The sequence below is a fragment of the Gossypium hirsutum genome, chromosome A12, assembly GCF_007990345.1.
Source record: "Gossypium hirsutum isolate 1008001.06 chromosome A12, Gossypium_hirsutum_v2.1, whole genome shotgun sequence".
Taxonomy (NCBI): domain Eukaryota; kingdom Viridiplantae; phylum Streptophyta; class Magnoliopsida; order Malvales; family Malvaceae; genus Gossypium; species Gossypium hirsutum.
In genome coordinates this window covers 83,265,527-83,279,283 of record NC_053435.1, presented here as the reverse complement: position 1 = coordinate 83,279,283, position 13,757 = coordinate 83,265,527, and the positions used below count along the sequence as shown (strand labels likewise).

The 13,757-nt window shown below is 30.7% G+C and overlaps 1 protein-coding gene and 1 pseudogene across 1 annotated transcript; both read left to right on the top strand.

Annotated features, from left to right (window-relative positions):
- Positions 1-209: 209 nt before the first annotated feature.
- Positions 210-6,822, top strand: LOC107919345 (mannan endo-1,4-beta-mannosidase 4-like; annotated as a pseudogene).
- A 1,373-nt stretch (positions 6,823-8,195) lies between these two features.
- Positions 8,196-13,226, top strand: LOC107923018 (uncharacterized). The gene is made up of 14 exons (XM_016853220.2): positions 8,196-8,823; positions 8,904-9,167; positions 9,259-9,438; positions 9,522-9,669; positions 9,916-10,250; positions 10,715-10,844; positions 10,942-11,070; positions 11,201-11,245; positions 11,698-11,777; positions 11,865-11,961; positions 12,072-12,161; positions 12,369-12,422; positions 12,829-12,894; positions 12,970-13,226. The coding sequence occupies exons 1-14, from the start codon at positions 8,420-8,422 to the stop codon at positions 13,120-13,122; spliced, it is 2,175 nt and encodes a 724-aa protein (XP_016708709.2). The 5' UTR covers positions 8,196-8,419; the 3' UTR covers positions 13,123-13,226.
- Positions 13,227-13,757: the final 531 nt, after the last annotated feature.

The following is a 13,757-nucleotide window of genomic DNA, read 5'->3' as shown; positions in this document are numbered from 1 at the left end:
CAAAAAAACTTAACTTGACTTAAATAAAAACTTTTAAATAATTCAGTAACCTAAATGAAAACTTTCGAATAATTTAGTGACCAGAACAAAAATTTACTCATAATTTAGTGATTAATGATGCAGTTTACCCTAAAAGAAATACCAATTTTCTCTATTTAAATCCATTTACCCTCCACAACCTTTCCCATCTCTCCCAACTTCCATTTTCTTTTCTCCGAACTGTAAAATCATGACTATATTTTCTTGTGCTTCATTGTCGTTAACCAATAGGAAACGAAACCATTGGTTCCATTGTTTCATCTTGCTATCCCTAACATCAACCACCTTCCACCGTGAAACCCACAATGCTGCGGTTGATCACCCAATCGGCAGTACCTTCGTCCAAACAAAAGGAACCAACTTCGTCATCAACGGAAACCCATTATACTTATACGGCTTCAATGCTTATTGGATGATGATATTTGCATCAGACCCATCAACAAGAAACAAGGTCACAAACACATTCCGACAAGCCTCCAAGCACGGCATGAACATTGCAAGAACTTGGGCTTTTAACGATGGTGATTACATGCCTCTTCAAACATCTCCTGGTTCTTACAATGAAGACGTGTTCAAGGTATAATTTTTATTTTATTTTTTGGTATTATTATCGGGTACTCTGGCCATTATAGCTAACATTGGTTCCTATATATATATATATTTACAGGGACTGGATTTTGTTGTAGCAGAAGCAAAGAAGTTTAAAATTCACTTGATTTTGAGTTTAGTGAATAATTTTAAAGATTTTGGAGGAAAAGGAAAATATGTTCAATGGGCAAAGCAACGAGGTCAGGACCTGGAAAATGAAGATGACTTTTATACAAACTCACTTGTTAAAGAATACTACAAGAATCACGTTAAGGTACTTGTATTTTTTTTGCTTAATTTCAAATTGACCCCAAAATTATTTCATTTTTTCCACTTATGTATTTTTTTGTCAAAAGTGGTACTTAAACTATTAATTGAGGTAAAATGAGGTAAAATTAATAGTTTAAGCTGGACATCTACGTTGGCATTTAAAACTCATTTTATCTGTTACACCGGACTGTCATTTGAGAGGTAATAGATCTTAACGGTAAAGTGACCATTTCGTAACAAAACGATAATATAAATGACTAAAACGTAACATTTCAAACATAAATAATTAAAATGTCACTTGAAGCAAATAAAAGTGACTATTTTGATGATTTACCTTCTTTCTTATCCTTTTTCTTTTCGGATAAGGAGGATAAGATCTTTGATATTTAATATTAGGGTTGATAACTATGTTTGCAGGCAGGGAATATTTTAGTTGATTAATTCTTATAGGGGTGATTGATAAGGTTTTTTTTAATTGAAAAATATGGGGGTATATTTGCAATTCTTTATTAACTTACGGATCGTGAGAAAAATATAATTCTGCAGGTAGTGTTGATGAGAAATAACACAATTACTGGAGTGTTATATAAAGATGATACTACCATTTTTGCTTGGGAGCTCATCAATGAACCTCATTGCCCCACTGACCCTACGGGGGCTCGTTTTCAGGTTTCAATTATCTCTTTCTCTCACTATGTGGAATCCATTTTATGCTAGTTGTGCTCAATCGGTTAAATTTAGTTATTAATCTTTGTATTTTATGAAAGTACATTTATACTTTAATTTGGTCATTTTAATTATTCTCTTTTTAGATTAAAAATTTCAATCCTCACCAAATAATAACTGTTAAATTTATTAAATCAAGTTTTTTAATTTTCAAAATCTAATGTGACAAACATATTATTATATGTGTAATGTCACATCAGTTTGTTATTTTCATATATCACTCGCTAAAATTCAATTAATAGATTAACGACTATTATTTGTATTAAGACAAAATTTTCGAAATTCACAAAGTATAAGAACTTAGAATAATCCAATTGAAGAATATAAACCAAATCTACAACTGTAAACATAGTACAATACTAATAATTAGATTTCACCAAATGAATTTAACTGCTACTATTTCTGTCAGAACTAAATTTTCGAAATTCGAAAAGTACATGTACTAAAATTTATCAAATTAAAGTACAAGGACTAAATCTACAACTTTCACAAAGTACAGGTACTAATAGCAAAATTTAACCTTTACTCATTACATGTTGAGTCTTGCTTTTGGGTGAATGCAACTTGGAGGTCCCTCTATTTTAGAGACCTAATCAAATTAGTCCTACTATTAAATAGATTAATTAAGTCTCGTACTATTAAAAAAGAACCAAATAAGGTTAAATTGAAATAAAGTTAACATTTTCGTTTAAAAAAAATCATTTAATGTATCTTTTATTTGAAATTGATCAGCAATTGAAAAAAATATTTTTTTAAAACAATAAATGTTAACTCCGTTACAATTTTTACTTTTGTAGTCATTTTTAATAGTATAAGAACTAAATTTATCTATTTAACAATAAAAGATTTAATTTAATTTAGCTCCTATACAACACGGATCTCTTAGGTACTCTAATCCTTACCTTCGTCACAATCAAGTTGGACCTTTTTATTTGCGTGTCTTGATGCATAATTCAAATTTACTTTGTTTTATATTCACAACTTCTCAAAATTTTATTATTCTCAAAATGTGTTTTCGCAATTCAAATCTATATCTTCAGATAATAAATAAATATAATAAATATTAAAAAAGACAATTCCTATTTATGTGTAACGAAAAGACCAAGAACAAGACAGTAATGAAAACAAAATAATTACATTAATCTCATTTCTAAGTATAGTACATGCATGTAACTCCATAGGGAATCATATGAAGAAACTATGAAAGTGGCATATAGAGAAAGAGAATTTGCTTCTTTTGTTGTTTCTGTTTGTTAAAAATAATTCTATTACTTGTTCAATTTCCCTCTAAAAAAAGCTTTCTGCCCCCACTTCACTCAATCTAATTAGCTATATTTGGCATCACCAACTTCTCAATCCTGTTGCTAGGATTTTTGGCCATACTATTATTGGGATTTGCTTTATATGTCTTTTACGCATGTTAACAATAAAATATTTTTTAGTTAATTCACTGAGTTGGTTCTAGAGGTGATTATGGGTTGGGTTGGGTTGGGTTCAAATAAAAATTTAGGCCTATTTGTTAGGCTCGGGTTTAGCCCGAAAAATAGGCCTAAAAATTTTCCCAAGCACGGCCCAGATAAAATACTAAAAACCTGGTCGGACCCGTATATATTAAATTTTTTTTACATAATTTTTAAATATATATAATACATCAAAAATACTAAAAATATTAAAATAAATATTTCTAAATAAATTAAAAATAAATTTTAAAAAATATGTATATTTAAATAATACTAAGATAGATGCAACTTAATAAGAAAATATCTCTAAAATAATAACAGAATTAACAATAAAATAAGTGTTATATAATATTCAAACAATAACAACAAAATAATAGCAACATAATAGTGAAATGGTGGCAAAATAGGGAGAAAACAACAATAATATATCATTAAAATAACAAAAAAATAGCAGATTTAAAATAAACTTTATTTTTTTGCCCAAATCTTCCCACTTTTTGGGCAGGCCTTTGGGTAGGGCTAGGTGCCCGGGCCCATGAGCAGGTCTAGTTAGTTCATGTAGACTTACTCATGGATCGGGTCATTCGTTTAGGTCTAAAGATTCGCCTAGAAAATGAGAGGGTTTGGACAAAATACAAGGCCCAAAAATGAGTTTGGGTAAAATTTAAGACCCATCTTCTATATGAGTTAGGCTTTGGGCAAGACTTTTTGGTCTAAACACGACCCGAATATATTATGTAATAAAAAATATTATATTAATTACATATGTTAAATAATAATTATATATTTATTTTTATATTAAATCATTAATCTATTAACAATTAAACTCATTACCCAAAACCTAAAAAAAACTTACTCAAATAAATAACCGAACCCAAAATATAAAATTTTAAAATATATATTTAATACAATAAAATATTATTGTTTTTGTTTTTTAATATAATAAAAAAATTATTAATTTATAGAATTTTTTTAATATAAATACCTTTTAATGTGTTAGAAAACTTTTATTTTAACTTTTTTTAATACATTTAATGTATTTTTAAAAAATTATTTTTAAATAAAAACCAATATATAAAAAAATCAAGTATGAATGGGCCAAGTTAGACTTGGGTTTACCTTTCTTAAATTAAATCAAGTTTGGGCAAAAAAGTAAGCCCCTTTTTAGGGGTTGTTCGGGCCTGAGTTTAAAAAATTAGTCTAGATACTTTATATGAGTCTGACTCGAACCCGGACTAATCCAACCCATGAGCACCTCTAGTGTCACGACACCAACTAAATCAAACACTTTGTATACAAGTAGACTATAACACATCCAAGCTATGAGTGAAAATTTTATGTAACGAATTTAAATAATTTATATAATAATCAAACATGATTTGGTTTAAATGGTAAAGTAGAGATGTTAAAGATCATAATATTTTAGGTTCGGATGTAACTATTTTTCTAGAGTTTATATGAAAAGACAAAACTACCATCAAAATAATATTAATTTTTTTTATAAAAAATAATGAGTTTTTGATAACTTTATGTCAAAATTAAAACTCAATTGATGGATAATATAAATTCAATCAAATCTTAAATACAATATATATTTAGCATTCCCATTTTCAGCTGAATTTCTTTTTGGCTCAACTATCTTTACACTTTACAGAACTGGTTAAAAGAAATGGCTGCACATTTTAAGTCCATTGATAATCACCATCTACTGGAGATAGGACTTGAAGGATTTTATGGAGCATCAATGGCAGCCAAGAAACAGTACAATCCAAATAGTTCTCTCACAGGGACTGATTTCATTTCCAATAACCAGATCCCAGAGATTGATTTTGCTACCATTCATATCTACCCTGAGCAATGGTAACATCTCTACTCCTTCATACTTATTTAAACATCTAATTTTACTATTAATTTTTAAATTACGTTATATTTTGACATAATTTGATCCTTTAATTTTATAATATTATTAATAAATCCAAATAGATGATGTTATTAATTGCTTTTGTTAAAAATTAAGGGGAAGGGGTGAGATAAAATTCCAAATTTTAAGGAGTCAGAACTAAAAAATTGCATTAAAATGGCTCACAATCACCTATCAAAGGTCAAAAATGTAAATTTCCATTTAAATTATGCTTACAAGGGCTTAAACTAAATTAATAATTTTAAAAAAATTACTATTAATTAAATATGATTGATTGAATTTTCTTTGACTATACCACTGAATAAGAGTACAAGAAAATCTACATCACCACTTTAATGACATCAACTGTCCATGTTATGAATTTGGTTTTGTTAATAATATTATAAAAGTAAAGAATTAAATTATATCAAATTAAAATTAAAAAATAAATCCTAAATTTTAGGGATAAAAGCTATAATTAAACTTGTCAACCAGATATTAGTATTGTTGGCAAAAGCTAAGGTTTTAATCTTTAAGTATTTAAATTTGTGTCTCAATATGTGTAATTAACATATGTGAGTCTTGAGTCTTTAGTAGATTTGTCCACGGGCTGGGCCCAAAAGCTCATTCGAAAATTAGGAAAATTTGGATAAAAATTTAGTAAATCTGTCCACGGTTATTTTTTTACTTTTTTTTGTTATTTTTTTATTATTTTGGTATCATTTTACTTTTATGTTGTTACTATTTTATGGTTATTATTTGGATATTGTATAACTCTTGTTTTATTGTTAATTTTGTTGCTATTTTAGAGGCATTTGCTTATTAAGTTGTACCTATCTTAGTATTATTTAAATATAAATAATTTTTCAATTTATTTTCATTTTGTTGGGAAACATTTATTTTAATGTTTTTAGTATTTTTGATATATTATATATATATTTTAAAAATTATATAAAAAAAGTAATACAGGCGAGTCAAACTCAAGTTTTAGTAATTTTATCCGAGCTGGACTTTAACAAAATTTTAGGCTCATTTTTCAGACTAGGTCAAGCTTAACAAATAGGCCTAAAATTTTTATTAGGAGCCCGACCGATAGACACATCTAATCTTTAGTTGAACCATACGTAAATATCATGATTTTTGTCCAGTCATTTCAATTTTTCGTCTGTTTATGCTTTGTATTAATTTAATTTTACTTTATAATTGTTGAAATATATTTTTATAATAATAGAATTAGAATTAATTTAAAAGAGGGAGTAAATTGATTTTTATTTTCCCCTAATCTAATTACAGGTTACCATCAACAAACTTAAGTGATGATGGCCAGCTTGCTTTTGTTGACAAACGGATCCAAGCCCATATTTTAGATTCCAATTCAGTACTGAAAAAACCACTTCTAATAGGGGAGTTTGGCAAGTCTTCCAGTTTGCAAGGGGTACAGCTTAGAGAAGAGAAACAATTATTTCCGGCGTATTTACACCGCCATATACGGCAGCGCTATAGGTGGTGGATCATGTGCCGGTGTGCTGTTTTGGCAACTCTTGACCCTGGGAATGGATCAAGTCGGAGATGGCTATCACGTTGTTTTGGAGCAAAGCCCTTCAACTGCTAAAATCATAGCTCAACAGTCTTGCAAGCTACATCGTCTCTCACAACCAAAATGATAGACCAATTATCAAAACTATGTGGAAGTTGTCGGAAGGTTAAACTATGTTATTAGTTCTTATATTATGTTTAAGTTGTGGATTTAGTTTATATAATTGTACTTGATTATTTTTAGTAATTGTACTTTTAGAATTTTGAAATTTTAATTCTAATAAAAAACTAATTGTTAAATGCGACAAATATAGTATCACATATATAATATCATGTTAGCAGAGGCAAAGCTAGAAAATTGTTTGGAGGAGTAAAAACTAAGTTATATAATTTTATGAGAGTTAAAATGTAATTTCGCTATTTTAATAGTTTGTATCTTTATAATTTTTAAAGGATTATATCAAAATTTTATCATTTTAAAGGCTAAAGTATAATTCTACCATGTACTAATTTAAAATGTCATAAATTTTAAAGGGTCAAATTTTAAATTTTTAAATTTGGGAGTGTCCAGGCTCCTACTATCCCTTTGTTGCCCCCTGCATATTAATTTGCTGTTTTCAAATAATATTCACACACACAAAAAAATACAATTAATGAATTTAATTATTGTTGTTGCATCAAAATTAAAATTCTAAAATTCTAAAAATATAAAGATTAATAATGAAAAAATTTAAAAATATAAATTAAATATATAATTTTACGGATGGAATAGGACTATTGGCAAAATTCAACCAAATGCATTTAACTATTGCAATTTGGATAGGATTGAAATTTAAATATATATATATATTGTAGGTGCTAAAATTAACATGTTGTTGGCCTCATTCTTAATGCGTCTTTGGTAATTATTCGATGCTAATGGTGAATTTTATATTCCTAATCTTTTAACTTCATGTTTTTATACTTAGAAGAGCATTTTAGAGTAAAAAGAGCGAAAACTGAAAAATCGAAACGATTTACAGGAGCCACACGAGCTGGACCATTCCACACGGCCTGGACTAAGCTCGCCTTACTTGAAAAACTTAAATTCAAGAAAATAAAAGTATAGGGATTAGTTTTAATAAATGGAAAATATAAAAAAACTACATTAAAAGAAATGAAGAAAGGAGAAAAACAGAGGGAGATGCAAGAAAGAGTGAAAAATAAAGAAAAATAAATAAAGTTAAAAGAATATAAAAGAAAAAAATTAAATTGCTCAAAACAAAAAAAAAATAGAGACCGATTGTATAAATTAATCTAAAATTTTTGTTTGAAATGATGATTTAACGTACCATATCAGCTTACCGTTACACAATTAACGGCAATTAACGGCTCAATGACTAAAATGTTACAACGTGATAATGTAAGTGACTAAAACGTAATATTTCAAACATAAGTGACTCAAATATAATTTAAAATAAATAAAAGTGACTATTTTAATAGTTTACCCTTGATTTTATTATTCTCGATAAATTTTAAATTTAAATTTATTGAAAAAATAATATTCACAGTTATATTAAAACGACGTGGCATCAAGACTGCAATAAGTATATATTTTAGACGAAACATTAAAATTACAAATTATTAACAACCAAGAAAATAAAGCGATTCCTTAAAAAAAAGAAAGAACGAAAGCGATAAATTCAAACAATACTGGGCCAAGCTAAATTTCCTTATCCAAAGTATACTTACCACCGGCCCCTTACTCTTCTCTCCTCATTTCCGACCACCACCGGCCATATATGCCCAACAGGCAACAATAATAACTATAATTATAATTATTTATTTATTTAAAGAAACAAAAAGCTTTTCAACTGTAAAACCCGCGAGAGTTCAAAAATTTTCTTTCACCTCCGATCTGATGTTATCTTTGCAAACTCAAACCAGCGTCACCGCTCCATCATCATCCCTTGAACGGTGCCCTTTTTTAGGTGCTCGTTCACCGGCTTCTTACCTGTTATTACGGACCGTAGCCACTCTCAAAGTTCCCGGTATTCCGCAGGGACTCCGCGCCGTATCCACTGAGCCATTGGGAACCCGAAACGACGTTAATTTAACGATCACCGATACCAGCGATGTTGTTCCGAGGATAAAGAATGAAGAAGATGAAGACGAAGAAGAAGAGGAAAAACCAGGAATTTCGAGAATTCAAGTGCCTAGACAGAAATACATACCAGTTTCCAAGGCGGAGCTCTTGGATGCTATTGTTTCGAGCTTGTTCGAATCTCGAGATGAAGATGCGCGTCAATTTCGCCTCCTTTCGTCGTAAGTTTAAAAAAACTTCTCCGATTTCTTGTTTATTGCGTTCAACTTTGATATTTTCTTTTACGGTGTAAAATTTCCAGGTGTCTGGATTCAATCCTTCACGCCCAACACAAAAGCATTTTGGAGCAAATACGAACCGATTATTACTATCCTTATTCCGTAGAGGGAAATAGAAAGACAGAGCACGTTTCAGAATCGGAAGTTGTAGCCAACGGTGAAAGATCTAAGTTCACCGACGAGGATAACATCGAACCTGATACGTGGTTCAATTACGGTTTGGACTTGAGGAACTTTCTAAATTCTTCAGCTAAAAATGTTAGGAGGTTTTCCGATGATAAGACCAGGTTAGTCTTATAAATTCGGCCACACATATAATTGTTCTTTTAGATCAATATTTCAGTTAAATTAATACTTCAATGCAAAAACTGTTTGTAGAGTTGCAGTTGCTACTCGTTTTCAAAGATCTTTTATGCAACTTCTTAATGACGCGCAATTTGAAGAACTATCAGTTACGGATTTGATGTTGACAAATGCCTTGAACACCGATTATCTCCTAACTTTGCCCATATATGTGGACTGGAAGAAAGCATCCGAATCCAATGCGATTATATTCCGGTAATTTAGTTACTGTGTGCATGTACTTTCTACATGCTTTCACTAGTAAATATGTTGGATTCAGAATGGCCTCTTTCTTACAGGCGGGGATATGCAACTGAGAGGCAGAAGGGTCTACTTATTGTTGAAAAGCTGGATTACTTACAATCCAGACTTCTGCAAGCATTCTTCTCCATTATATCAAAACCATTGGGAAAGGTTGGCAAATGGATTACTTATAATCTCAAAGAGGTAATTCCCCTTTCCTAGTTGACTTTCCAACATTAGAAGGCATGCCAACAAGGTTTTCTGAATGGAATTGACTGCACCGATATATTTTAAGTGACCTTTCGAGGTGTCAATGATTGATCTCTGTTATTTAATTCATTAGTATTCTGGTAGTCTGAGCTATATTATTTGTTTCATCTTTGTAGTTTTTTAACTTCCCGAATTTGAGTAATAAATCATTCAGTTTGACAATCTTCAACTTTAGGACAGGCTTTCAAATCTTCTTATGAGAAAGACAAAGCAGGAAACTGGGTTAGGAGGTTGAAGCTTTGGCTTGAGGAACTATCTCTCTTTCAACAGTCATATCTTAATGATGAGCAAAATTCTGAAAGTCTCCTGGGGGTTGACCAACTATCAGATCGCGACCTTCCTATCTGGTTGGCAGCACAGAGGGCAGTTAGTCGCTATGAAGGATTTCTATCAGCCATTGGACCCCGTGGAAGGCTTCTAAGGAAGTTACTTGCTAGAGTTGGACTTCTACCTCCTACACCAGAAACACCATTTCAGCTTGACAGTGTTAGTAGTGTTTCCGAACCTTATTTAAGGTATGTTAAACCGAACTTTTCATGTTCTTTACATATGGGAAGGTTGTCATCAAATTGTGCATCCAATGCTTCATGTTTTCCATTCATGGACAGGATATGATGGGAAGGGTTGAGATAACATCGGCTTACATGTTCTTCAAAAAGTACTTTGTTAAAAAAAAAAAAAACAATAGTAAACGAGAAACTTAAAGTGTTAATAACATGTGCTGATAATTAGACAACAGTTTGGATTTTTTTAAAACAATAATAAAGATGTTAAATATTTATGAGAAACCTAAAGTGTTAATAAAATGTGCTGATAATTAGACAACAGTTTGGAAAATAAGGAAAAACAAAGAAATGAATCATCTTGATCCGACATCACTTCATCTTATAATGTGCACTGTATAATGATTTGATTTGATTATGAAGGTTTTATCTTAGCCTATTTTCTTAGCAAGTAATGAAAGAAAATTTTCATTCAGGCCAACTTTTTTATCAAGGATCTCCCTAGGTGACATTTGGAGGCCAGCCACAAGGAAATATTGTGGCAATGACGTTTGGAAAATGTTAAAAACTTCTGTTTCCATTCTCCTTTCACAGTCAATCCTCCAGGTACTGTTTCCGTTTTGAACAGTTAATTTTCTTTTGTTATACAGTAATTGATACACAAGGAAATGTTGTTTAAAACTTTGTTGCCTTTTCTTGTCAGGAGCCAGCATTTCAAGAACTGATTTTGCTCTATACAAAGGATTTTGCTGAAGGAGATATTGAAGAGGACTCTGAGGCTCAAGCATTAGAGTTGAAGATCTATGAGAGAATTCCTATTCCGGATTTATCAGTAAATATTCTTAACATCTCAATGTCTGTCAATTCTCTTTCACATATTATGCTTTTTATGTTTTTAATGTTGTCATAATGATTCATTTATGTGCCTTTGAATTTTAACTTTGCTGTTTGATTATTTGTAGGTTGTTTTTCCTCACAAAAAACTGTCTTTTCGTATCATAGACACGGTATGAACAAGATATCCATGCTTCTTTCTTTGGGATTTTAGGATCTCGTCTTTCACTGTCAGCCCCTAAACTTAATGATAATCAACTGAAGCAACATGGACATCAACCTTATTTAAGTTGCGTTATCAACTTATCTCACATCTATTAAGTCCGGATTTCCATAGTCTATATTCAGGTCTGGTCTCTCCACCTGTTTTCAATTGGTTTTAGGTTGGATTCTTAATATCTTATTAGAGCCGAGGTGTTTTCTATTCTTTGTTCTTAAGGTTGGCCTCGTATAGGCTCTTGTTGAGCTACTTGTTAAAACACATGCAACCAAGGGCATGCAGGTTAATTGGCCTTGGCTAAGGACCGCAAATAGCTAGTGCTTACCTAGTTGAGCCAACTTGTATTCAACTACAAAGTTAATTTGCATAACCTATGGACCTGATATTGGGGAATTTGACTTGTAGGTACGATTAGATGTAGCCACAATATTGGGGCTTTCAGCATTCTTGATAAACTACAAATTCGAGGACATTTTATCTTCCCCGTATGTCTTGTTGTATTTCTATTTGATCTTTTTAGAAAAAGTTGGTTCCACTTGAAATCTTGTGTTCAATTTTTCATTTTGTTACAGATCAGCAATAGTTCTTGACGTGGTTGCAATCACTGCTTTGTTAATCTATGTTTCTCGTGTGGCCTTGGGTTACAAACAAACGTGGGATAGGTATCAGGTAAGTTTATAATTTTTTTCTACGCAGTACTGGGAATAATTATTTTTTGAGAACTTATATCCAATGTCCAAGTATTCAAACAATTTCTTAAAAAAAATCCGTTTCCACAGCTATTGGTTAACAAGACCCTTTACGGGAAAACCTTGGCAAGTGGCTTCGGCTCAGTTCATTTTCTTTTGGATGCTTCCGAACAGCAGCAGGTGAGAAAATCTTTTGCTTATTTATTTTGCAAAAGAATAATGGTAAGTGTTCAATTGAGGGGAAAGCAAGCTGCATAGAGATTCTTATATTGAACAAAGAATAATATAAGATTTTCACTCCTTTCTTGGATTTCATATTTTCATGAAAATTTTACATGGTCTTCCTTATTTTTCACTCTTTTTCTCCTCTGCCTTTACTATATGCAGTACAAGGAAGCCATTTTAACCTATGCTGTCCTGCTTAACATGGAGAACGGCCAGGTTTGTCCCTTATATCCCATTTCTGACGGTTAAATAAATCTGATATAGGTGCCTTATTGTTGTCCTAATCAAGTACAGACATAGTAATCTATAGTTCTTAATCTATGTTTAAATGAACTCTTAAACCATAGTCAACTTAATTTTTTCCAGTTCTCAAACCAGCCTTCTGTGCTCCGTGTTTACTATTTGTTTCTTGCGATGTTACAAATTAGGATGTGAGTACAGAGATGTAACCTTCATAGAACTCTCTAGATTCATGGAAAGATATAAAAGAAAAAAAATAGATACACCCATGTCTACCATTGACACTCGAGTTCAAATAACATGTTTCTCGAATTAATTCGAAGGGAAACTTTATTCATTCTTAATGCATTACATAGATAATTAACAACATCCTTGATTGCAGGCCAATTGTTACCAAAAAGTTGGAGACAAATGTGAGAGATTCATATATGACATCTTTAAACAAAAGGTAATACAAACTAATATCTGCCAACTTATTGACGATATAGTTTATTTTACCATGACGTTGAAACAACTTCTGCAGGTTGAAATGCCGGTCGACAAGGCAGTGAATACATTGGTAAGGTTAGGCTTAGTTACAGAAACAATCGGTGATGGAAGGCTTAAGCTTCAGGCTATTCCTTGTCCTAAAGCATATGAGGCTCTTAAATATCGTTGGGAGAGCTTGCTTGGTTAAATTGTTTTTGTAGTACATTTCCCAAATTCCACTACCAGAAACTGCTTCGTGTAGGTAGTTATTTTTGGGCTTATAGGTTGTCTTATTGAGAAGTTTTTTTTATACACCCTTAGCCGTAAATTTGAAGATAAAAGGTCATTATTGAAAATAAGTTTAACAGTCAATAACGGTAGAAAATGGATATGTTAAAAAAATGCTAGAATTTGTCGTACCGATAAAAAATAAATATTTTACATTTTTAAAGGAATTGAAAAAAAAAGCTAGCATAGAAAAATGAATAAATTAAATAAAAATACATAAGTAACAACAATGATATAATTATCTTTTTATTTTAAATTTATTTAGTAAGATTTTAAGAGTTTATATGAGATTTTTTTCAAATTTGAAGGATTAGCATATATCCATAAAGAGTGAATTTATTTAATTTTTTTATTATGAGTTTGTTTTATTTGGACTTATTCACGAGCATTCTTAAATTACAACTTTAAAATATTCTAATCAAGTTCTTTAATTGTTAAATACTGATTTAAATTTAACATAAAAAAATATCTAAAATATGTGATTAAATCATACACATTTTTATGTCTATCCTATTAATAACTAATAACTTAATCTGACCTGTTCAAAGCAAATAA

Bases quoted from the DNA above. Each gene is read 5' to 3' on its own strand.
- LOC107923018 (XM_016853220.2), top strand. From the start codon at position 8,420: ATGTTATCTTTGCAAACTCAAACCAGCGTCACCGCTCCATCATCATCC. The intron at 9,168-9,258 runs GTTAGTCTTATA...AACTGTTTGTAG, and splicing joins TTTTCCGATGATAAGACCAG to AGTTGCAGTTGCTACTCGTT. The intron at 12,162-12,368 runs GTGAGAAAATCT...TACTATATGCAG, and splicing joins ATGCTTCCGAACAGCAGCAG to TACAAGGAAGCCATTTTAAC.